Raw genomic sequence first — 24,445 nt, forward strand, 5'->3', positions numbered from 1 at the left:
CATATTGCAACTCACATTTATTCACATTACTGCTTTCACATTGACGTGGTGCAAGATAGTGCTCATTTCAGATGGGGCCACAGACATGCCCCAGTAAACTCTTGATATCTTTTAGACCATGAATTAACACTGTACTCAGGACATTAATAAATACTTGAAAAGTCTGTAAATGACCTATGTTGAACTCTTTTGTAAAAGTATTTACCTTATTTAAATGGATTTATTTCTATGTCAAAGTACATTACACCATGAAGTGATGGATGCAACTGTTCTGACAAATTGTGTGCACCTGATATGGTCTTTATCACTGCTGCAAGTCTGCAAAAGTATGGGATTGAGCAGGAAATGATGAGGATTCTGCAGAGCCAAAAAAGATTTGATCTTAAGGTGCTCATTTTGCTCTCATTGAAAGCACAGCAGCCCTTCCCAGGGAGATCCTGTTAGCTGGTGCTCAATGACCTGATGCTCTGGCGATGCCTCAGTCCAGGGTGAAATGCTGGATGCTTCATCCTGAGCCCAAGATGAAATGCCGATTGCTTCAAGCTCCTCTGAGCTCTCTGAGCACACCACACCTCCCTGCATGTGCGTGTGCACGCGTGTGTGCGCTGCTCACCATGCCCACGGAGCAAAGTCCAGCAGCCACGCTCATCAATTCATGTCCCTGCCTGTGCCCTTTAGACACAGCCCTCGTGGCACATGTGGTTGCCATTGATGAGGCTGAAGGTGGCCAGGGAGTGGTTGGTGCTCTTGAGGGAGGTCATGCGCGTGGTGCTCCTGGCCATGCTGTGCGAGCGGATGAGCAGGCGGGCCCTGCAGCACAGCAGCTGGTTGTTGAACTGCTTCCGGAAGCTCTTGCTCAGCAAGTACAGAGCAAAGGGGTTGACACAAGAGTTAGTGAAGGCCAGGATCCGAGCACAGATGCTGGCAATGAAATGCAGCACTGAGGTGTCCACCTCGGAGTAGTGGTAGGAGCGGTACAAGTAGATGATGTGGGTGGGCAGCCAGCAGAAGGCGAAGAGGCACACGAAGACCAGCACGGTCTTGGCCAGGCGCTTACGGGACTCAATCTGGACAAAGAAGAGAAACACAGATTAGCTGATGGTCCTAGCTCAGATCAGGGCCTGGCTATTTCTGCCAGTGCTGCAGCTTTCCAGCTAATATATGGCACATAGCACACCCAGAGCAGGGATGTGGACTGCAGGTGAACACAGTCAAGAAATCTGGACTGCAGGTGAACACAGTCAAAAATTCTCCTTGTCTCTCCTCAACCTCCTTCCCTTATAAACAAAAAATTCTGAGAATTTATTACATAAGAAGTAGTCTTTCTTTTCCTTTCTGTTTAGAAATAAAATTTCCAGTGGCTTGTCACTTTGCAAAATCCCAGCTCTGGCAAGAAAAGTGTGGACAATCTGCATTAGTTATCCACACATAATATATACAATCAAATGTAATTTTAATAAATTACCTTATTATTATTGCTATTATTATAATGAATAATCATGTAGGAGTCTGGGATATTTCACAGAGCTCACAGGCAGGACATTCTGCCATGGGGCCATGTGGTGTATGTATACAAAAGTGCTGTCAACAGCTCACAGCCCTTTAAGACCAAGTTCAGCACTCAGTCTGAAGCAGATGGAGAAACAAAAAGAGGATATTCTGTACTTGGAGGAACACCAAGGTGGACCCTTCAGCTGAAAGCACTGGAGCCACCAGGAGAGAGCTACAGGTGGTGAATAGATGGATGACCACCTCTAGGCAGAATCTGAGCTTTGTCAGGGAAAGGTGCTTTCACAAAGCCACTGCACGCAGTGTAACCTTCATGAAGACCAGCCACACTTTTGTTTTACTTTTTGCTTCCACAGGCTTGGAGTCAACCCAAAGGTATTGCTCAACTGAGGGGAGCTGAGGTAAACCATACCTTGTCTTTTGCCTACAAATGCTGTACATTAAGATAACAAAGCCACTGAAAACCACATCTCTCTTCCTTATGAATGCAAAAGCCATGAAGGAGGTTGCCAAAAAAGAGAGGACAGAGCTGCCCAGAAAAACCTGCTAAAATGCATCACTCCTTGGGAGAGGTAATGCTACCAGAGTTTGCAGGATTGGGAAATGTAACGCTGCTGATCTTTTAGGGCTCCCTAATGTTCTCCTGTGTGGTGATCCCACTAACACTCCCTGGCACTCCTAGAGAATTAGCTGCATCCCACTTCTTGTACTTAAGTAGGATGTGAAAGGCCTGCAACTGCCCCTAGCCTCAGCCCTGCTGCCCTTGCTCCTGCCCCAGTGCGGCCACAGCGCCTGGCCAGGCTCCCAGGACACTGCCCCATCCTCACTCTGCTTCCAAGCTCCACAGGTAAGTCAGAAACTGAGCATTCCACACAGGCTGATCTATTCTCAGGACAGCTGCAAGCAGGAAGCAGGCAGGAGAGACACTGCAAGCCCATTTGGACTTTATTTCATGCCCCTTTAATGGCACAGACTAAAAAAATCAGCCATTGAGCTCAGGAAGGACTGACATGCACCAGATGATAACATCTCCAGCGAGCAGGCTGAAAATTAAATCCTTTGAGAAAGGGCTCTCCTTGGCTAAACCATATATTCTTTTAAAATGTATTCTTAATTTGATATAGGGCTATTGAGGCCACATCTGCACTATAAAGAAAGGAAGCAATGCAATAAAGAAATCGATACCAGTTATCTCAGATGGAGACGTATAGCACTTGAATGCACTGCAGGACGGGAATGATGGACGGAGGGTGCTAGACCAGCCTGGCCTTTTGCTTTCTTTAGAGCTCTCTCCCCAAAACCAAAGGGGAAAGGGCTGCTTGTACTGCTCACTTTATTGCCACTAATCAAAACAGCCATCGAATCAGCAGAGAAATGGCCTGCGGGGGAAAAGATTTACGCACATTCAGAAGGGAAAAAGGGTAAGGATTTCAGGGATCACACATCATTTGATGGGCAAAACCCAAGTCTTTCCAGCCTTACAGCTTCAGCATAGCACCTGAAGGCTGGGTAAGATGATTTTGTTGGGTCAGTCTAAGGTGGAGGCGCCAGCTGGGAGCAATTGAGTGGACAATTGCTCAGCTACGAATGGCTTGTGTTAGTTTTGCTGAGGTTGAAGCACACCTCAGTTAAAAAGAGGAGGTAAGGCAAAATAAGATAAATACCTCAAGGTAAATAGGCTGTTTAAAAACAGGCAAGGCTTCATCCAAGGTCCTCCCTCTGACAAAGCAACTTTGTGAAGTTTTGCTTTTCTCCCATATCACCCCTTTGCTTCAATCTGCAATGCTGTATCTGCTCTGCCCCTTTCCCTGCATCCTAGTCAGTACCTTTCCAGGCTTTGGCAAGGGTCTCCTGCTATGCTTGCCATGGTAACCACTCTGCCAAAGTCTCTGAACTTACAAACAGGAGGAGATGCTTTAACTGTTTAGCCCTGTATTATGGCTTCTTTCATCCATTTTAATTCTTTTACCCCAACTAATCTATTAAAATCAGTATGACAGACACAGTCTGTCACAATATAAATTTCCCTGTATTCCCTCTTTCCTCCCAGATTCAAAGAAGAAAGTCAAATCTCTACCTGTTTCCTCACATGCACATTTCCTTCCACGGGGATGTTGTAAGCACTCCGGATCAGATTCTTAGCAATAAAATAATAATATACTGAAATTACAGATAGGGGAATAATATAAAATATGAGAAAGGATGCCATTGAGTGAATTTTGGGATGCAGCCCATCTGAATGAGGGTAAGGAGCGCAGCTGATAAAGGTTTTATTAGTCCCTTTGTCATGGAAAGGGTGCAGATCTGAAAATACTGCTTCAGGGATGGCAAGCAGCATGGATACAATCCAGATTATAGCAGCTCTCACACAAATCTTCATCAGTGCATGCGATGCTTGGATCTCCATTGGCCTTACTATAGCTTTATACCTAAAAAAACAAACAAAAAAAGGATATAGTTTATTGACCTCAACATTCAAGCATAGTATTACTGCTTTTCCCTTCCATTCAGAAATAACAACACAAACAAAACCATTCTTTACTCAAGACTGGATTTTTTCTGGTGTTTTTCATTTCAATATTTTCAATAGATTTCTCAATTTAAACCCAGAGCCACCTGTCATCAGTTCATTCAGCTTCATGTGTATTGAGTTCATTTAATTTGTAATTGACCCAACAAAGCACAGGGCTCCCTGACACTAACATGTTAATTAATATTAATGACATTAATATGTGTCCAAACAGCATTAAGACAGGAAGTGCAATCATAAACTTCTCTTCCAAAGTGTACAGCAGCTTATACCCCAGAACAGTGTTGAAGGAAACTGGGCTGAGATTTTGACACACTTTTCAAGCTGTGAGTATAGCCGTCTCCTGCAAATCTTATTTTTTCTCAAGCTACAAAGAGCATGCTGCCTGCTTAATTGCTGTTTGGTGGTGTAGCTGCCAAGAGTAGCTCAATGCATTGAGGTAAAGTAGCCAGAAGTGCTAACTGAGTCTCTTGCAGAAAATCACCATTATTGCTCGGTATTCTATATACATAGAGACATTTTTTGACTTGAAATGTTGCCTTTCATGACTTCAGCCTTTCAGAAAATTGTACTTTAGAATCCAAGGATATCAAAGAATGAAACTTATTTGAAATTGGTGTGTGTAATGAGAGGAATGGAAAACATCAGAGCTTAATATATGCTGGAACCCTGCTTTGGCAGGATTTGACACTCCAAGCAAGCCACAACTCACATATGCTTTTAAGGAGCATAGTAGAAGAAAAAAAAAGGTGATTAGGAAGGAGTATCTACAGGTTTCACAAACTAGCATGGAGGGTCATTATTATAAGTTACAAACTGTTGGATATTTCTTCCAGGATCTGCCTCACTCTGCCATGGTGTGCTTGGCTCCCCGTTGGTCACTGCTCCCTGGGACTGGTGTGTGCCTGGGTCCCGGGCAGTCCCAGCCCTCTCTGGCATGGCAGGGTACATCCCATCAGCTCCTCAGTCCATCTCTAAGCTCCTTCCAGCATCCTGGCTCCTTCAGACAGCTGAAGTGGGCACTGGGTGGGAGCAGAGGCAGTGAGCACACACACCCTGCCCCAGTGCGGGTGGCACAGCAGGGCCCCTCCATGCAGCAGCACAAACCAGGCTCTACAAACACTCCATGAGTCCCCCCCCTGCTACAGCCTGCATTGTCCTAAAGCCCAACATCTGAAAGAGGAGTCCATCAGTCCTGAAGTGTTTTAACTGCTTAATTGCTTTATTTGCAGGGTTAGCATGCATTCAACTTCTGATTATATGCAATATCCTGCTCAGTACACCCAGCTTTCCCTCCATGTAGGTATATATGTGTCTACGTATCTTTGTGTATGATTTTAAACACACACACATATTTATTTGCATGTACATTTATGTATACATAACTACATACATAGTTACACAGTTATTTTTATGAAGACTGCATCTAGACATTTTATCATTTGCAGGTATTTCTTCATGCAGGTGTGTCTTGTGTAGAGGACTTTTCCTTTCATGTACTACCAACACCGTGCTCAGTAGTTTGCTGTTTAAACACTTACTCTCCAAGCCCTGCAGCTCCCCTTTTATCCAGCTACAGGGGCCACACACAGGATTTTTAAGGCTTGCTTAGTGCCTCTTTAACATTCACTCTGAAAACTGTAGATTAAGTGGTGTCATAACACAAAACACAATCTTCCAGCACCAGATCATAAACTCAGGTGAAGAACGTCACGGCTCTTAAACAAATATGATGCTCTGGATATTGCAGTCATAAAACAGAAGTGCTAGGCAGATTACTAAAGGAGTGGTGTTAAAATAGCTCCATTTATAGTCTCATTGACCAGATATAGATTATTGACAGAAACATTAGCTCACTGAAAGTCTTCAGTAAATCTTAAAGAAAAGAAATGCAAAAGGAAATTAATAATATATCAAGGTATTAGCAAATTTGGTTGATTCAAAGGTCTTTCTGCAGATTTTTACTGCATGCTTATCAACATGACATGTTAGCATGATTATTTCAGGGATTGTCTTACAAGATATAGACAGCTGAGAGAATATTTTCTAGTATTATGTTCCAGGAAGATGGGTAAGTTAAAGAATATAGAGAAACTGTTTAATTTTTATTAACATTAACAGAGCCAGGGGAGCCAGAAAATTACTTCATTTCAAGTTATTGGCACATTTTAATCAGAGATGGCATACACAAACAATTTAATTTGGACAGAACATAATTAGAAATGTCTAGGATGTTGGCACTGACTACTAGGCATTTAGTGTATTTTTAAAGCCTCCTACAGCAGATGTAAGAGAAGATATGAGAGAAGTTTTGCTTGCAAAGGGTTCAGTGTAGACCCATGGGATAGGAGTGAAAAAAGAGAAAGATAAAACAGAGGAAACAAAGCTAGAAAACAGATTTTGAAAATATTAGTTCCCAGGTACAGGACCAGGTAGGTATTTTCTTAATAGCCTGACAATCAAATAAAATTATTTTGCTGACTTTCTGCATGACTTCCTTGATGGTGCGTAAATTTAAGCAGAAATCTCTAGTAATCTCTGTCACTCTCCAAGTATTGATGTGTGAGTGATCAGTACTGATCTGGTAGGAATCCCCATTTCCAGATGCCTTGCTGATGTGTCAGTGGGTCTCTCCAGTTTGTGTTCCAGCATTCCACTCCAGCTCAGGCTCTTGACAGCAGCTGCAGGGGCTGCTCCTGGTCAGGGCACAGGGGATGCTACACATGAGGAATTGGCTCCCCTGGCTGGTGCTTGGGCTGGGTGGGACAGCACTAGATTTCCCTGTTGCTGGTGCTCAGGGTGTGAAAAAGCTGCATCTCCTGGTTGGCTCCTGAGTGGGGGTCAGAAATGCCTTCACTCCTTTACTTTTCCATACCACTTTCCTGGCAGGGTCAAGCCTGGGGCTTACAATTTATTTGACATTTATTCAGAACTTCATCCAGGTAGACTGGATTTGAGTAGCAGCTCATTCTGCTTTTCAGCATGTGTATTTCCAGTTTGTATGTCAAACAATATTTCAAGTTTCCACAGCTTTGTCCTCTGCCATTTGTTTTTCAATGAGTTAGCCTGAGGCACACAACTTTCCCATATTTAACATCCAGCATGTAAATATTTCAACCCCCTTTGAAGGAGACATTGATGAATATACCTATACACCTTAGAGGAGCCATGGATCTCATGGAACTGAGTTTTCATGCATAATTTTTAGGCCAGGTCATAATATGGCCTCTGAGAATGTGAGTCACATTGCATGCTCAACTGTCTGTAGTAGATCTAGACATGGCCCTGGCCTGATCACCTCTGCTGCTCACACATTCAGTCTCTAGTTATTGAATTACTGTTTCAAATATATATATATTCTTTTCAGGTAAACTTCTTTCCCTATTGGCTTTTAAAGAATTTTTGGAAAAAGTTTAAAAAACAGAAGTACAATTAATGCATGCAACAAAGCCCAAAACTTCAAAATGTGTCTTGTGAAGATTCAGTTGAATTAAAGAAAACACAGTCAAGAACTCATGCCAAACAGCTCAGATGAAAATGACTGAGTTGCTGATCTGATTGGAAATATGAAAGAGATGCTGCCCTTTACTACTGCTCAGTCTTTGAATTTCTCTGTTCCCAATGGTGAAGCAGCCAGGTACACTGCAGCTGCCAATCACCTCCCAGCCAGGATGGATGCCAGTCAGCTCCTTGTCTCACAGTCTCACTCAAAGAAGCCCTCAAAAGAAATTACTCATGGGGCTATCCTAAGTGTGCTTAATGCAGTTGGAATTCATGAGGCACTGTGAGGATTCCCCTGCTAAGGAAATCCTCCCCACACCAGCCACAGTGACTCTGGTTCTGTCCCTGTTCTCCAGGGCAGTATTCAAGCCTCCAAGAGAAAGCTGTGAGAAAGGTGATTGTGTTCCTTCAACCCAGAACACCTGATCACTTTTTAACCCAATCCCAAAAATTCACTGTGGATTGGTAGAAGTCCACAGAGCATGTGCATCTCCACTGAATCCTTGAAAACATCTTTTACACATCCCTTAGGATCTCTATCGTGCTCATTGAGTAATTGTTTCTCACAACTTAAACTATTGAAATGACCATAAACCACTAACATGTGGCACACCCAAGGTCTTTTTGTGGCAAATACTTTTCCCACTGAGGTTACTATGCAAGGGAAACAGGAAAACTGTGTCATTGTCCCTGTATTAATAATAATGTAACTAAGGATAGCATCACTTAATGTACTCTAAAGCTTGGAGTATGCAAACATTGGTTAATACCATGCACTTAGCCCCAAAGCTGCAGCTTCAAATATAAACACAGAAGTAGCTGCAGCATGAAAAAGACACTTATAGATACACGGTCCAAAGATACCAACCAAATTATGGCCCCAAATGGATATCAGTGTTTCCTAGGTGTATTTCTCTGCTGGTACAAAAATATTTTATCCATCTTTGTGCTCCTCAGCTGAGCCAAGAAAATGCACATCATCTGAAGCATGAACAGGCTTTACCTTCAAAGCCACACTGCCTATACATTTCTAAGCACAGAAGGGCTGCAGTTTTGCTCTCTGGGGAAGAAAGGACCTTACCCACAAAGACTGCAGCCTCTGTGCTTCCTTCATGGCTTTTTCCTGTCACCTTCATCCCCTTACTTATGCCCGCTACATCAGCCACAAAAATTAAATGAAAACAACTAAAGCATGGGGGGGAAATCAGATGTTTCCCTGGGATTTGAAATTAGTTTAGCTCCATATGGCTAAGTATCTGGTTTTGTGGTTTTGGTTTTTTTTAGGGAGGTAACTTTATGCTGTGTGGAGAAGCTGGTGCTATAGGCAGCCTCAGCTTGCTCTCCTCTCCATGACTGCTTGGTATTGATGCCTTTCTTTCCCTTATGACAACAAGGAAAGCTAATGTAGGTGACCCAGGAGTGTAGGGAGAGAAAATGGCTGAGAAAGACTCTGCCACAGAGTACTGCCCTTTTCTAGCTCTGTCCTTCCAAGCACATCCATCTTTCTACAACTTAACATCACACTTGCAAGAAATGTAAGAGGAAAAAAAAGGTCTGCCCATCTTTCCTCCAGAGAAAAGGGACAGTGCCCTTCCAAAATGAATTTGCAGGAGTACTCAAATGTCAAGGAAAGTTTCCTCCAAGTAGTATCATCTTTTACTATGCCCTACACATTTTATATAAAAAGATCCTGTGCCCCACTCCTGAATTTTTATCGTGGTTTAAAATCCAAGTGTATTAAAACCTGTTCAAACACGATTTCAGAAGCTTTGCCCACTCTTGCTTTATTACTAATCCCACTATTTAGACTGCATGAAGCTGGTTCAAAGATGTACACATTGCTACTTTCTTTCTCTCTGAAGGGAGAAATCCACTTACAAAGTTTTGAATCTGTTTGAACTGTGCTCTATTTTGAGAAGTTGAACTAATTTGAAACTCAGACTTAAATAAAAAAGCAGGGATTGGCTGGAACAAACTGATGTCTTACAGAAGCAGTCATCTAAATTGCTGAGAAGTGAAAACTGTGAGTTCCTCCCAGTTCTAGAAAATGAGCTCCCGAAATTGCAATGACTTCCTGTGGTAAGGATGGAAGAACTGCCAGCATGTCCCCCATACTTCTTCTGTTCCCACTTGTAACTGAATCCCTTGTAGTGAGAAAAGTGCAATTTGCAGTCCCTCTGATCCGAAGTCATCTGTTTCCATTTTCAAGGTTAATGGCACACTGGTCTGGTCCTGGTCTGAGAACAGACCAAACACAAATCCTTTCATTAAGATTTTGCAATTAAGTTCTAAGAGCATCACATTAATGTTTTGCCCACATAATATGAAGGACTGGCTCAATTACCATGCAATAAAGCCTCAGGCAACAGAGAAAAATTGATGCCATGGAAAAACTACATAAATGAAGAAGATGGAGCCCTGTTGAGTGTGAAGCTCCACCTGGAAAGCAAGAAAAGAGTCTTGTTAAATATACCAAGAAATTTATGACAAATGCAATCCGCAAACTTTCTTTATTGTTTCCACCATGGATGTTATGAATATTTATAGCTCTGAAGACAATTCAGTAAATCCACAAAATTGCTAGACTGTCTAACCCATCAACACACTCCGACAACCTATTCTGGGTCTATCTGCTTTCTGCATACTTAGTTAAGATTATCATTATTATGCATGATTCTTGAGTGAACATCTGTTATTAAAATCTTTAGTAAATTGCATATGGGCACAAAGACATCTCTAATGGGCAAATCTTAAATACATTGGCAGGTACTGCCTACTTTCTCTTTTTATTAATTTAACACTTAAATGGAAAGAAAAAGGAGGCATTGATGAAAGTGGCACAGCTCTTACTTTTAAAGTATATGTTCAAAATTCAATCTGTATCTGCATACTGCTACATTATCCTGGAATATGGACAAATAAAAATCTCAGTATACGAATGCCTAAATTCAGACAGAGTGTTTTAGAGACCACTGGACTGTACTGCATACTGGTGAAGGAGACCTTAAACATTAGTCATTTGATAGTGAAAGTGTTATTCCTAATCATAATCATCATCAACTTAAAATATTTCAGAAATTGACTATACATATGAAAACTATGCATACATATTATACATATGAAAATCCATAATACAATGGATTAAAAGGTTACTGCAGGAAACAGTGTGACTTCCATGGACATCAGAAGAATGCCCTTTACACCCAGGGTAGTTATTCCCAGAAGGTGATCTTCAGCTTCATGCCAGGTTAAAGATTTCAGTGGGGCCAGCTTCATGGATCCCTGCAAACAGATGTGAGACCTGCTGTCTGAAGCAGGGCTGGGACCCATCTATTTACAGAACCACAGAATATGCTGAGCTGGAAGGGACTCACAAGGATCACTGAATCCAACTCCTGGCCCTGCACAGGATACCCTGAGAGCCAGACCTTGTGCCTGAGAGCATTGTCAAAATGCTTCTTGAACTCTTGTCAGGTTCACTTCTGTGACCACTTCCCTGGGGAGCTGTTCCAGTGCCTGACTACCCTCTGGGTGAAGAACCTTTTCCTGATATCCAACCTAAACCTCCCCTGATACAACTTCAGGCCATTCCCTTGGGTGCTGCCACTGGTCACCACAGAGCAGAGATCAGGGCCTGCCCCTGCTCTTCCCCTCATGAGGAAGTTGTAATTGCAGTGAGATCTCCCCTCAGTCTTCTCCAGGCTAAACAGACCAAGTGACCTCACCCACTCCTCACATGGCTTCCCCTTGAGACCCTTCACCATCTTTGTTGCTCTCCTTTGGATGCTCTGTAATAGTTTAATATCTTTCTTATATTGTGGTGCCCAGAACTGCCCCCAGCACTGGAGGTGAGGCTGCCCCAGTGCAGGGCCAGAGGGACAATCCCCTCCCTTGCCAAGGGACAGTCCCCTCCCATGCCAAGGGACAATCCCCTCCCTTGCCAAGGGACAGTCCCCTTCCCTGCCCGTACAGTGATTCAGGGCCTGATGCCCCCCTGGACACAGCTTGGAAACATCCTTTAATTTCAAAACTGGCAAGCTCCCACTCAGCTGCCCAGCACCAGCCAAGCACTGCACACATTTCTGTGTGCTCAGCGCCTGGATGCAGCCAGAGGGATGTTCCTGCCTGAGCCATGTGGCACCAGAGCATGTGCTGGTGTCAGAGTTGTGATGTGCTGAGCGTCTGGAGGCAGCTGGGACAACTGGGGCTGGCACAGAGCTGGCATGAGAAGGAGCAGGCCTCAGGGGTGCTTCCATCCTGGGCTCTACTGCCTCAGCCCATGTCCAGGGATGCCAGCAGCCTGGGAGTGGGAGATGTGCAGGCCTGAGGATTGAATAGTGACCAGGGCAACTAAAGCTGCAGCCTCAGACATGGACTCCTCATTTCCCTAGAGAATCTGCCTTATTTCTGCTGAAAGCACCACCTTTGGTCCAAAAAGACAGAATCACTGAGTAATCTAAGCAGGTGGCATAACTGCTGGGTATCCCACAGAGCCAGTTATAGAAATTCATTAGAGTTTCTAAAAATGGCAGTTTTTCAACAGAAAAAGTCCTGCCTATACAATAAATCAATACTGTACCTTGTTTTGATAGAGAAAGAAGAGCTCATCATTGACCTAAAAATTAGCACTCCCATAAGCTATAGCAGCTGTGGTTTGCTTATATTAGTTTTTTTGAAATAGAATAAAAAGCTATATATATTTAGAACCAAGGCCAGGTTGGATGAGGCTTTGGGCAACCTGGTCTACTGGAAGGTGTTCCTGCCCACTTCTGGGGGGTTGGAAGTAGATGACCACTAAGGTCTCTTCCAACCCAAACCATTCTATGATTCTATGATTATGTTAACTTTAGAGAAGCAGATTTCCTAAAGTTAAAATCAGCTTTCAAATCAACAGACTCAGAACACAAATCTAAAGGAGTATCACTAACTATAAATTAGTCACTGACTTCCAGCCTGCTCCCTGGTGTCTCTCTCCTTGCCATGAAAAAAGCAAAAAGCTGCCCTGGATAACAGAAAAGGAGGAGTCATGCTAAAACCTCAAAGAAGTAATTTAAAAAATCAATATGCAACAGATGGGAAAAAAAAGCAAAAGTAAATGACAGCAAGTATTGGAGTTTTAAAATGTTCATGACTGATAAGGGAAGCTGAAGGAGCCAACAAATTATCAAAGGTCCCTCTGCAACAGACAAATGTGCATTTTTAAATACATCAGGAATAAAAAAAAAATCAGTAAGGCAGGCATACCCATAAATAGTGAAGATATAAACAATGATGAGACAAAGTGAAAAGCAGTAACTTGATAGTCATCTTCAGGACCAAATGAGCAGGAGATCTGTGTGGTTCTATACTATGTGTGCAGCACTACAGATGTGGCAGAAAACTTGTGAGCTGTATTAAGGAAGCTGTGAGCCAACATCTGCTAACACAAACTAATTTCACACCAGCAGGCCTGAATAATTTACACCTAGGAGTACTAAAGGAACCAGCTGAAGAACAAGTGGAGCTAATTTTTTTACAAATCTTGAAAAAGTGGCGAATTTTCTCAGAAGTGGAGAACTGGCTTCAAAGATATGATGTTCAGAAAAACTGGATGGTGTGACCAACAAAAGTGCAAATATTTGTGCTGCCCATGGCCAGTTGCAGAAGGAGTAAGAGATAGGCTAATCCTGCTAACAGGTGATAATTAATATGTCTGTCTTGTTTAACACAGAGCAGATGTCAGCATTGTTTTATCTTGTCACAACATAACAGGGAGTGTAAATAGGGTGGGAGCCATGCTGGTGTAGAGGAGCTGCAGCTTTTGTGAGCATGTTGGCACAGGTGACTGTGCATGTAGATATGCACATGTGTGAACCAGGGTACATGTGATCCTCCCTCTCCTACCCATGCAATCCCTGTCCCACTCCCACAGGAGAGGGTTAAAATGAGAACTCCTGGTCTGGGAAGGGGGGAATTCCAGGTGGAGACCCTGAGCCCCATGCTTCCCTAGCAGTGCAAAAAGCATGGTGGTAAAAAGCAGTGTGTGGAAACATTTGTAGCCTGGGTCCTGGGCACTTTCTCTAGCTGCAGTGTTATTTATTGTGTGTATCACCTGCCTTGAGCAGGCTATAAAACCTTGGCTGGAAAAGTTTGCAGATGACACAGTGGCTAACCAGACTGAGAACGTTGTAGAGTCATTGGGGTAAATGGCCACAGTCTAAAACAAACCATTTTAACTCAGTTATGGGTAAAATAGTAAATACAGGAGCCAAGTGAGCTGGAGATGCAAAAAAATTAGTGCTCTGTTAAGAAGAGATAAAATAAGACATCAGAGTGACTCTTCTGCATGTGACAAAATGAGATCTCCTGTGGGATTCTCATGGTGTCATGGCTTTAGTGTAATTCCATATAAAGCTAAGCCAGTTATATGATCCTTAAGTCCCTTCTGTAGTTTCAGTAAATGTAGGTGTCATAAGAGATCATCACTACATGAACCTTCAGCAGCATGTAGGGGTTGAACAATCGATTGCTATCCTTGACTGCTCTAATCATAGAGCCATAGAATTAGGCTCTAAAGGTTAGGAGGGGACCTTTAAAAGCCCCCCACAATAAGTAAGGACATCTTCAATTAAGTCAGGCTGCTCAAGGACCCATCCAAGCTGGCTTTGAACACTTTGAGAGGTGGGGTATCCACCACTTCTCTGGGCAAGCTCCCTCCAGGGCCTTACAACCCTCACCATAAAAAATTTCTTCCTTATGTCTAACTTAAACCCACTGTCCATTGCCCCTCATCCATTACAGGCCTTCGTAAAAAGTTCCTCTGTCTTTCTCATAAACCTCTTTAAGCATTGAAAGGCTGCAATCAGATATCCCCAGAACCTTCTCTTCTCCAGACTGAACAACCACAATGCTCTCAGCCTTTCAGGTTTGCTGTGAGTTGGGTTATTATGCAGTGGTTAGAGGTCAGACAATTTTCAATTTGAAACATGACCTGAGTTCTAAGAGGAGAGGGTAACAGAGTGCCAGACACACCAGAGGTGGCAGAGTGATGTATGCGCCTTTAGTCTGACTGCTCAGAAAGCAGCCTCGGGTCACTGGAAAGATTTGTTTTAATCCAAATCTTGTGAGATACTCAGTAGCCTCTGTGCACAGGTATGGGCAAGAACTACTGCTGAGTTGATGGCTAATGTGGTATCTCCTAGTCCTGCATCCACATCTCTGGTTCTTCCAAATAATTTAAACATTCATGTCTCAATCTCATGCTTCAGGGTTCTTGAAGGTGTGAAGAAAAATTTTTTCTCTCAGGGTGTCATGGTACTGCTTTCTGTCCTGCTTTCCCAGAGAGCTGCAGAGACTGGCTGCGGACAGAGGGCAAGTGAGGACAGGATGGGCAGAGCTCTACTGATGCTTCTCCCTTTGATGCTCCACAGTTTTCTGCAGTCCAATTAAACTGATCACTAGCCTGGCATAGGAGGGGAGTTTCTGCAAGGCATCTCCAGCTTTCTGCTTTTCTCTACAGCAGAGCATTTGGCTTGCTGCTGGGATGCCTTCAGGTGCCTCAATACTGTGAGAGGCCCATGGACTGTCCCTGTTTTCTGCCCCATGGCACAGGGATTTTGAGAGCCCTTGCTCTGCCTGAGATCCTGCTCAGCAGACTGTGGCGGGGGAGGGGGGGGCGTTACAGAGCCTGCTATGAGCAGGAGATCACAGCCCATGGTGTCCCAGATATTACAGGGTGAGGTGTCAAACTGCTGAAAAACAAGGTGAGGGGGCTCCTTAGGGACTGTGGTGAAGTCTCTTTCCAAAATAAAGGAAAACAGGTTATTGCAAGGGTCATCTCTGAGCAAAGCAGTTACTGGATGCTTCACAGCGTGGTTGTGCCTGCTTCTACTTTTTCAGCTCAGCTACCTCCTACTCCTCTCAGCCAGGCTCTTGTCCACATCTGAACATCAAACAGTGAGACATGAACGGATGGGTCCACAGTAAGCTCATCTCCTTGCTTGAGTGACGGTGAAATCCCAGCCCACTGCTGGGACACACAGCCAGCAAATTCTCTGCAGCCAGTTGCTCTCCTTAATAACAGTGTGTAGAGCACCTCGTACTATGAGACCATGACAACTGATTGGGGGTTTTAGGTTTTACTGAAATGTAAACAATAGGTAATCTGACTTTTCTTCCTTTTGATTGCTTAAATATTGACAGTCTCCAGCACATTAGCACTGACTCTAAACTCAGATTTCCGTACTAGTCCCACTGCTATAAATGGAAGCTCTAATCTTCCTGGTTATAGAAGTACATCCATTGTGTTTTGGCCATCTGCTCTGGTTAATCAAGATATTAAGAAAGTTTGTGCTCTTTGATCAGTTGCTCTTGGTGCAGATGGATTCAGGGGCTGAGGAAATGAGAGCTAAAACTAAGGGTGTAAAGAGTGTTTATATTACACTGACACAGTGTCCAGCAACCAGGATCAGCTGAAGAAGACAGGTGTCCATCACCCTGCATCCATCAGCACATGAAGGGCAGCAGCACAGACACTGTGCCAGTGGCAAGAGTGGAAATGGGGCTGCCTGGTGCTTCAGAGTGAGGGAAGGCTTTGGGCTGGGCCCCAAAGTCCCTCCAGTTTTCTTCCCTGTGACTAGAATGCCCAGAATACATTCTAAACTACTACAGACTTGGCACTTTACAACTGATGGTATTTTTTAAAAGGGTCATTATGTAAATGAACTCAGGGAAATCTGAGTTGATTTTTCATAGCTTTTTATTACCATGGCACACTTCCCTTAGTCCGGTAGTGGAGATATAAACCAGTGATTGTAAAGTAAAATAAATTATCTGGCATATAGATATTACACCTCTGGTAGTATGGTAGGTAATATTAATAATAGGGTCTGGAGACATCTAAATCACAGAAGTGATGAGTCCACTAAACAAAGACATTTGCATGTTTAAAAGTGTTTGTAGAAATTCTGGATTTGTTTCTTTCCTTGCACTGAAGCTTTTTTTTAGGAGCGTTGTTTCAAAGTTTTATTTCTTAGATAAATAAACTATCAGAGGAACATCAAAATTTGTGTTTGTGGTGCATTCCAAGGGACCCAGCAGAGCTGGGAGCCCTGCAGCATTCCTGCGTCCATCCCTGCACCCAAGGCACTAAGGCAAACATTTCCAAAGCTAACATCCTCATCTCAGGCATCCCACATGAGTGCAACCCTGCTGTCTGCAGCTGGTTGTACCACTGTAAGCCACCTAATCTCCCGTGTAATGTCACTGCACATATCTCAGAACGCTGTCACTCCCACCACGGGCTGCAGGCATGCTGCAGGGCTAGAATCCACGTAATGCAAGGTGCTTAAAGTAAAGATGCTGCCTGTAAACTCCAATTACATTTCACATGACTCTGCTGTGTGCTTGTGAAAACAGCATTGCTTCAGAAAGGTTTCGCTGCATGAGCACCGGGGCATTTCGATCTTTTACCATGCCGGCCTAACACGGAGGAACGACGATCAATGCTTGACAGCCTGGCTAATTCAAATGCAAATGTACATACCCTGTCAGTCACGGGAGAAAGCCAATTAAATAAAGACATCTCCCATGACATGGGCAATTAAATAGTTGCTTTTCCTCTTGCTGTGCAAAGATTTTCCTTAATCTCCTGTCCCTTGCTGAGACAGCCTTGGCTTTTCTGCCTGGCCTAGAAGCTCAGGTGCCACTGCTCTCACGGCTGCCTCTGTACCGCCGAGGAGGAGGTGAAGGAGGAGGAGGGCAGAACCCAAACTCCCGTTTTTTCTGGGATAAACGGAGCAGTAGCTGAAGAAACCACTGGCTCAACAGTGTAGAGCAGCAGGGCAGACAGCTGTCCGTCCCCTACCAACCTCATTTACAGTGTTTCTAAAACACACAAACATCATGCACACACATGGGCTGCTTGTTTCCTCGCTCTTGTATACTCAGTGCTGGCGTCTTATCACTCATGGAAGGTGGCTGGAAGCACAGCACACGCCTTAACCCTCTCCTGGCTGCTCTGAAAATCTGACACACTTGCAGGAAAACAGGTGTCTCCTGACAGCTCCCACTGCTCCTGCAAATGCAGCCAGACAGATGCAAGCACTGTGCAGACAGTGGAGTGGTCCCAGAGGAAATACATTTATAATACTGTCAACTTTCTTTTGTGTCCTTTCTTAGGTATTTTCTGAAATAACAGTGAAATCTGAAAGAAATCTCATGATTGTACACAGACCCATCCTAAGCACCCAGGGATGCTCTGGCTGTGCCTTGCTGCTCAAACCTGGGCAGGCATGCTCAGCTGTGTCCATATGTGCACAGAGCACTTGCAGGCTGGGAAGCTCCCACGGCAGGAAAAGCTGATGTCAGCAGTTTGTCCCTCTGTTTCTCCTTGAGAAATGTGCAAGTGAACAATCAATCCTCTGGACAACTCCTCATTCTGGTGGGTCAAACCACCGAGTAGCTTTAGGTGCTCTGTGCTGGAGGCTGGCACTCAGTCAAGGGTTTGCAGTCACTGGCAGATGAGAGATTCCTAACACAGGGCAAAGTGGAAATGGAAATAATGAAAGTATACCTCAGGAAGGCACATACTGATGCACTGATGATGTGAGTGTAAGAACCTACTAAAATTGGGCCCCTCGTTTTCAGAAGGTGATCCAATACAGCCAGGACAATTTGTGCCATTGTTGTAAAGCACCAGAAGTGTCTCACACTCCCACATACTCTCTCTGCCCATCACACTTACCCACTGCCTTTCACCTTGTGTTTCAATGCTCATGTCTCTGGAAATGACCCTCTTGTATCACACTCCAATGCTTTTCTTTACACATCAGAATTCTGCTCCCTGTGATGTATCTCAGGCATCACCATGATATGCTCAGTAATGCCAGCAGTTGTTTCCATGTTTGCTTTTTCAATGGAAGGATGCTGAAACCAAGAGGGTTTTATGATAACTTTTTGCAAATGATGAATTATAGACAGAAAAGGTCTGTAGTACACTGACAAGTCTCCCTTTCCTTGGAGACAGTGCCATGTAAGGCTATTCAGAGCAGGAGGTTTAGGAGCCTTTTCTCTTAGATGGCCTATGGCTTTGATTAGTGAGAACAGGGACATTCACACACCTCATGTAAGCATCTCATGTAGGATTCACCTCACTGAACATTAACCATCTCACCACCACACCCCTTTTTTCTGTTTCCCTTCATGCAGTGCCATATCTGTCATCAGAAATGGGTGTCTATGAAACCACCCCACATGCTAGGTTCAGCATCTCACCTGCAGGAGTTGGGCTTCCAGACCCTCCACAGCCCCCAGCCAGCTGGTTCACACACTGGTTCACATTCAACTCACATTTTGGAAGCTTTCCCTTTACATTTTGAGGCTATTTCCCTAATGATTCTGACACGATTAATGCTGGGGTCTGGAGTTCAGGGTGACAGTTCTGAGGAGCTAGACTAATGGGCTGTGAACTGACAAAATACAGGCTGTATTACTTTGTAACAAAATTAACCCAGCACTGCTGATAATTTATCAAAATCTAAACTTCTGTAAACTTAACAGATAAGGGACATTTGTGTTTCAATGCACAGCATATTAGATTCATAGACCTAACAAAGTTACAAGTTTCATTGTTATCTCCTTCGGCAGTGGACCACATATGCATTAGAAGAGAGTAAAATGATCCCTTGGAACTGGAAACATTTGATCATCAGTGCAGCATAATGGTTAACAGGTTCCTGATAAGGCTGAAGTTCAGAACTTGAAGTCAAAACCCCAAGCTTGGCAGAGCTGCTGTTTTCTATTCTGTTCTACCACTTCAGGCAAAAAGTGCTATTGATGTGCTGCTCAGTAAAAGCATTTGCAATGTTTACTTTAGGTAGCAAGTGATCAGATAGCAACAAATATCTCTAACATAATCTTCTTTACAATGCATTTTTGTTTTCCTTACACCCCTTAAAACACATTACAGCTTTAGAAAGATGTATTTTCCTTAAGAGATACTTATCATTTTCTCAACATTTTCTTCAGAGCGGTCAGAGGGGATCCAGACACCACATCAAGGACCACATCAAACTCAGGAGCAAAAGTGCATGTGGTCTTTCAGTAGTGCAGGTTTTTTCTACCTTCCCAGCATTTTAAAGCATACTGCTTTAAGACTTTTATCTACACATAGGCCTGTTTGTCATCTGCTACTGGGACAGACAGTGCTATTTTTATATATCCCAACACAGAGGAGAGGACAAACATATTGACCATTCTGTCTCTGAAACACCAAGGAGCTCCTGCTTTCATTGAGACTGCAAAAAGTATATTGAAATATGTGTGTGAACTACACTGAAATCTGAACAAAAGTAGTCTAATGTTTTAAAGCAGCTTAGCAAGGGACAGTGGCATGCAAGAGACTACCCAAAGCAAACCTAGTTTCACTTATTTGTGAGCAAGGATACAATCCCCATGTCTTTTTTGATCACAACAAAACTAAAATAATTTTTCACTCAGTACTTCTGTGTCACTTCAGCATGGTAACAATGTGTTCCTTAATCTCTTTTGGAAGCATTCAGAAAATAAACCAACATATTTACTGCACATTATTTTTTACTAAACATTACTGGAAACGGAAGTTTCTGAACCAACAACACAGATCAGTTTTGATTGGATAAGGGGCAAACTGTTTAACCAAGGGAAATACACTGGCTGTGGCAACTGCGATTCCTGGTTTCAGGCAAGCTCATTTGAGTATTTGAAAAATATTTTATGAAATATTGTCTCACATATTATTAACTTTAAGGAAGCAAGCCACTAGAAAGAAATTATTCTCATTGCACTTTAAATTGCTGCTCCAGTGCCTTCACACTTGATGAAGTATGGATCAATTATCTTTTTGGCAAATATGAACACGCTATCTTTTAGCAGAGCTCCATTAATGGCATTTTCTTTCTGTGGTCTTTAGCTTTAGCTTGATCTGCTCTTGTCTCTCTTTGAATTAATGTAGACTATTAGCTAAGTTGCACAAACAGTTCAGAAAAAGCATCCTGTGTTCAGTCTGCATCCTTCTCAAGTTGTATGCTAATATTCATCAGAAATCACCTGAGGTGGTTCTTCTTCCCTCATCACATTAAAAAGAAACATTTTACCCGAAAATACAAATTTATAATTGTACATTTTATGGGGTCATAATTATGCAGGCTTCTTTTCAAGGCAACAGCAGCCAAGCTTACCTGTCAGCTGAGAGAGCAGTGAGAGTAAAGACTGACACCCCTACAGAGGTGAGCTGTATGAAGGGAATAAGTTTGCATCCAGTTCTGCCAAATAGCCACTCGTCAGCAAGGTACCTGCTGGCATCCACAGGCACACAAGTCACTAAAAGCAGCAGGTCTCCCAGAGCCAAACTGGAAATGAACAAATTAGGGACATTTCTCATGGATTTCACAGTACAGAAGATCTTAATCAAGGTGATATTGCCAATAAGGCCTATCAGAATGATGATCCCATAGATAGTGGGGATGGCGTAGAGGAACGCTGGGTAGAACCAGTCTTCCCCCAGGAGGGAGAAGTTTGCACTCTGGTTCACAGAGATGTTATAGAAAATGAAGTTATCTGTTTCTAGGTCTAGCAGAAGGCACTCTCCAGATGCCATCGTCCTACTTTGCTCTTCTCAGAAAACAGCTTTCTTCCTTGAAAGTCCCAAAATTCCTCAAATTAAATTCTTGCTTCAATTTTGCTGCTCCTTGCTGGCTTTAAACAGTCAGAAGAGTTTAAAAGTCATATCACTTTGTGGCACATCTTGTCAATAACCCAACCAAAAAGCCCCTGCAGCTTACTCCACGGTCCTGTTTCCATAAGGTCGAAAGTAGAACCTGTTTTAGCATCGTTTGAATTGTGAAACTTGCCTTTTCCTCCTCGACTTCTCTTGCTGTTAAGTATTCCTCAGCTCTGGAAGGCCAATTATCAAACTCAAAGACCAGCAAGTGACAGGCATTTTCGCAAACAGGGCTGGTTAAACTCGCAGCTTCGGCTGTGCCCGGCGGCTCCGAGTCCGAAAGCCGGGAGTTACAGAAAGCAAGAACTTTGGGGAGTCGCTGCCGCGCTGCATTGCCAATCTCTCCCGCTTTCGCCGCCTGCCATCGCCGGCCGGATTTAAAACGAGGGGGGAAAGCGGGGCTCGGCTGGCGGCCGGGATCCTATAGGCAGGATGTTCTGGACGTCAGTCCTTGCGCTGCTTCCCGGGGAGTGCGCGGGCTGCCGGCGGCGCTCCGGGAGCGGCGGGAGCGCGGCCGCCTGCTGGATGCTCCGGGCAGCGCCGCCCTTAACCCTTCCGCGGACAAAACACACATCTATCTGCTCGCTCTGGGCTCCTGGCGTGCCTCACCGGCTCCACACACGCTCCGTCCCCCCAAAAAACCCAACCCCAAACCTCCCCCCCCCCCAAAAAAACCCAACTCCAAATCTCCCCCCCCCCAAAAAAAAACAACCCCAAATCTCCGCCCCTTCCCGAAAAAAACCCACCAAGCTCCCCCAAACAAGCCACAAAAAGCCAAAACCAAACAGCCGTACCCCATACAAATCAACCAACGAAACAAAACCCAACCTAGGCAATTTCATGCTGCGAACAATGTGTTCAGGAAAGCCATCCCACCCTCTTAACTAAAAGCACACCTATTTTTCTTGCACTCCGGTATTCAATTATTCCAGTGAAAGAGAATGATGATATAAAGCCAAATTCATCTTCCCCTCTCCTCCCTAGGCAGGTGAAATTAATAAAGCCAATTAGGATAAAACCCAACATTGTTGTTAAGGTAGGCAAATGAATATCAGCACTGTGAGCCTGAAGTTTTACAGGGAAACCTTAACTCTGCACACTTTTATGTCAATTTTTTAATTTGGAGGTAACAATGCCAAGAGACAAAGTTCACCATTCTATGCAATAATTTCTATTTATGAGGTACCCATTATATTGGCATCCATAGATAATGCATGTTGAGATGAAACAGAAAGAAATTTGCTTGGCTTATAACAGTCTGAAAAAACTCCTTCTTAGAACTGAATTAAGATACAACTATTACTGATGCCTTACTGCTTTATAACAGGCTATTTATGAATTTATAGGAGAACTTTCTGGACTGCAGAGATACATAGTTAATTTGGAAACCAGCCTGCAGAATTAAATGAAGCTGTACTTTAAATTTTCTCTCCCGACTGCTAATTTTTACAGGCAAAAGAATGTTTCACCAACTGCTAGTTACTTGGAAGTGAGAGGGGAGGCAATTCAAAACAGGCATTAAAGTGTGATCACTGGTTTCTGCATAAAAGAAGCATTTCAGGACACATTCTGGAAAATCCCCAGGGGTTTGCAAGTGGTGTCCCAGGGTGGGATTTGAAGCAGGAGGCTTCAATAGCTGTTTTTCTGCCTCATTCTCGTGACCCGGGTCAGTGTTTTCAGCTGTTTTACTGCTGTCCACTCTAAGTCAACAAAGGACTTATGTGTACTCTTAACTTTAAGTAGGGCTACTTCCATATGTTTTTCAAGCCAAACACACATGGCAGTGCTGTGCTGAGAGCTTGAGAGTGCAGAGGAGAAGCCAAATTTTGTAGTGTTCCTTTCAGACAGAAGCCTGCTTTTAAGAAAAGGCTGGAGGTTACCACGGTTAAAAGCAGAGGACGCAGAGCAACTGTGAGCATTCTGGTCGGGGCACACGGGCACTTGTGCAGGTCAGGGCCAGCTCTGGGCAACGCTGCCAGCCTGGCTGGGTGCCCCTGGGAGGCAATGCCATATTTGGCACAGCAGAGCCAAAGGCACAGAGAGGAGCTGTGGAGCTACTGAGGCAGCCCTGCCACACACCATGGTGGGACACCTCTCCCAGAATATCCCCCCAGCATACCTGGGAGCCTGGTGATGGGGGCTGCATGAGAAAGGGATGCACACCTCCCCCTCCCTCCTCCCACACTGTGCCTTCTGAGCATTGGGATAAAGGGGACAGGACACTTCTGGAAATGGGAGCAGCCACTTGGTGTAATCCTGATGGACCCCTGTGCCCAGCAGCCTGGTCAGTCGTTGGCAGTGACCTACCCTGAGTAGGAGGTGGGGACTTGTCTCCTTTCCCGTTCAGATTGACACTGGGATTTGTAAACCCACCACTCAGAGATAGAACATCTTGTAGAGCCTTCCTGTTCCGAGGACGCTGTAATCTGATTGTAAGACTCCTCCCATGGGACACCTGATAAAACCCCATGGCCCCAGGTCTGCTCGCTCCCAGCTCTCTGGGCTCTGCTCAGGCTCTCGGGCCCTGCTCCCCCTGGCACAGGGGGGGAGTAAAATAGACTCTTGTACTACACAAAGACTTGTCACGTCTGTTTTCCCTGCCACCAGTTATGGCCTCCCTGGATCATGATCACATCACTGCTGCCTCCTCAGAACATCACAAGTCCCCCCCAAGTCGCCCCCCTGGATGAGCTCGGTGCCCTCGGAGAACCACCCCTACCATGGGCTGTATGGGAGGTCCCCACAGCTTCCCCCAGCCCATAGCAGGCAAAATGTCTGGGCACTTCCATGAGCATACCACCTCTGTGTTCCTTTCAAGATCCCAAGCCTCTCTCCAAAGGACAGTAAGCATCAATACCCCTGTTTTACTGCTGGAGTAACCTGCATGCATTAAAAACAAAAACAAAAACAAAAACAAAAACAAAACAAAAACAAAAACAATAAAAAACAAACCCAAAACCACCAAAAACCTGGCACAAAGTTACTTAACAAACTGCTGGCAGAGTTGTGAACAGAATGATGCAGGGCTTGTGAGCCTGGTCCTGCATTATAATGGTTTCTGGTTGGACGATGGGAGATTCCACACATCCTTTCAGCAGATGCTTTTATTTAATCTCTCAGCCTTTGTCCAACCTCCAAATGACAGCTGCAAAGAGAAAACTTTCTTA

The 24,445-nt window shown here is 44.1% G+C and overlaps 1 protein-coding gene across 1 annotated transcript; it reads right to left on the reverse strand.

Annotated features, from left to right (window-relative positions):
• GRPR (gastrin releasing peptide receptor) lies at positions 1-21,734 on the reverse strand. Its single transcript, XM_063183019.1, has 3 exons — positions 20,737-21,734; positions 3,587-3,938; positions 1-1,067 (listed from the first exon to the last, which is right to left on the reverse strand). Exons 1-3 carry the CDS (start codon positions 21,153-21,155, stop codon positions 675-677), a joined length of 1,164 nt encoding a protein of 387 aa, XP_063039089.1. The 5' UTR covers positions 21,156-21,734; the 3' UTR covers positions 1-674.
• Positions 21,735-24,445: the final 2,711 nt, after the last annotated feature.

Source organism: Melospiza melodia, chromosome 2, assembly GCF_035770615.1.
Source record: "Melospiza melodia melodia isolate bMelMel2 chromosome 2, bMelMel2.pri, whole genome shotgun sequence".
Taxonomy (NCBI): Eukaryota; Metazoa; Chordata; class Aves; order Passeriformes; family Passerellidae; genus Melospiza; species Melospiza melodia.

Bases quoted from the DNA above. Each gene is read 5' to 3' on its own strand.
- GRPR (XM_063183019.1), bottom strand. From the start codon at position 21,155: ATGGCATCTGGAGAGTGCCTTCTGCTAGACCTAGAAACAGATAACTTC. The intron at 3,939-20,736 runs GTAAGCTTGGCT...TTGTTTTTTTAG, and splicing joins ACTGCTCTCTCAGCTGACAG to GTATAAAGCTATAGTAAGGC. The intron at 1,068-3,586 runs GTAGAGATTTGA...TTCTTTGTCCAG, and splicing joins ATGTGCATGTGAGGAAACAG to ATTGAGTCCCGTAAGCGCCT.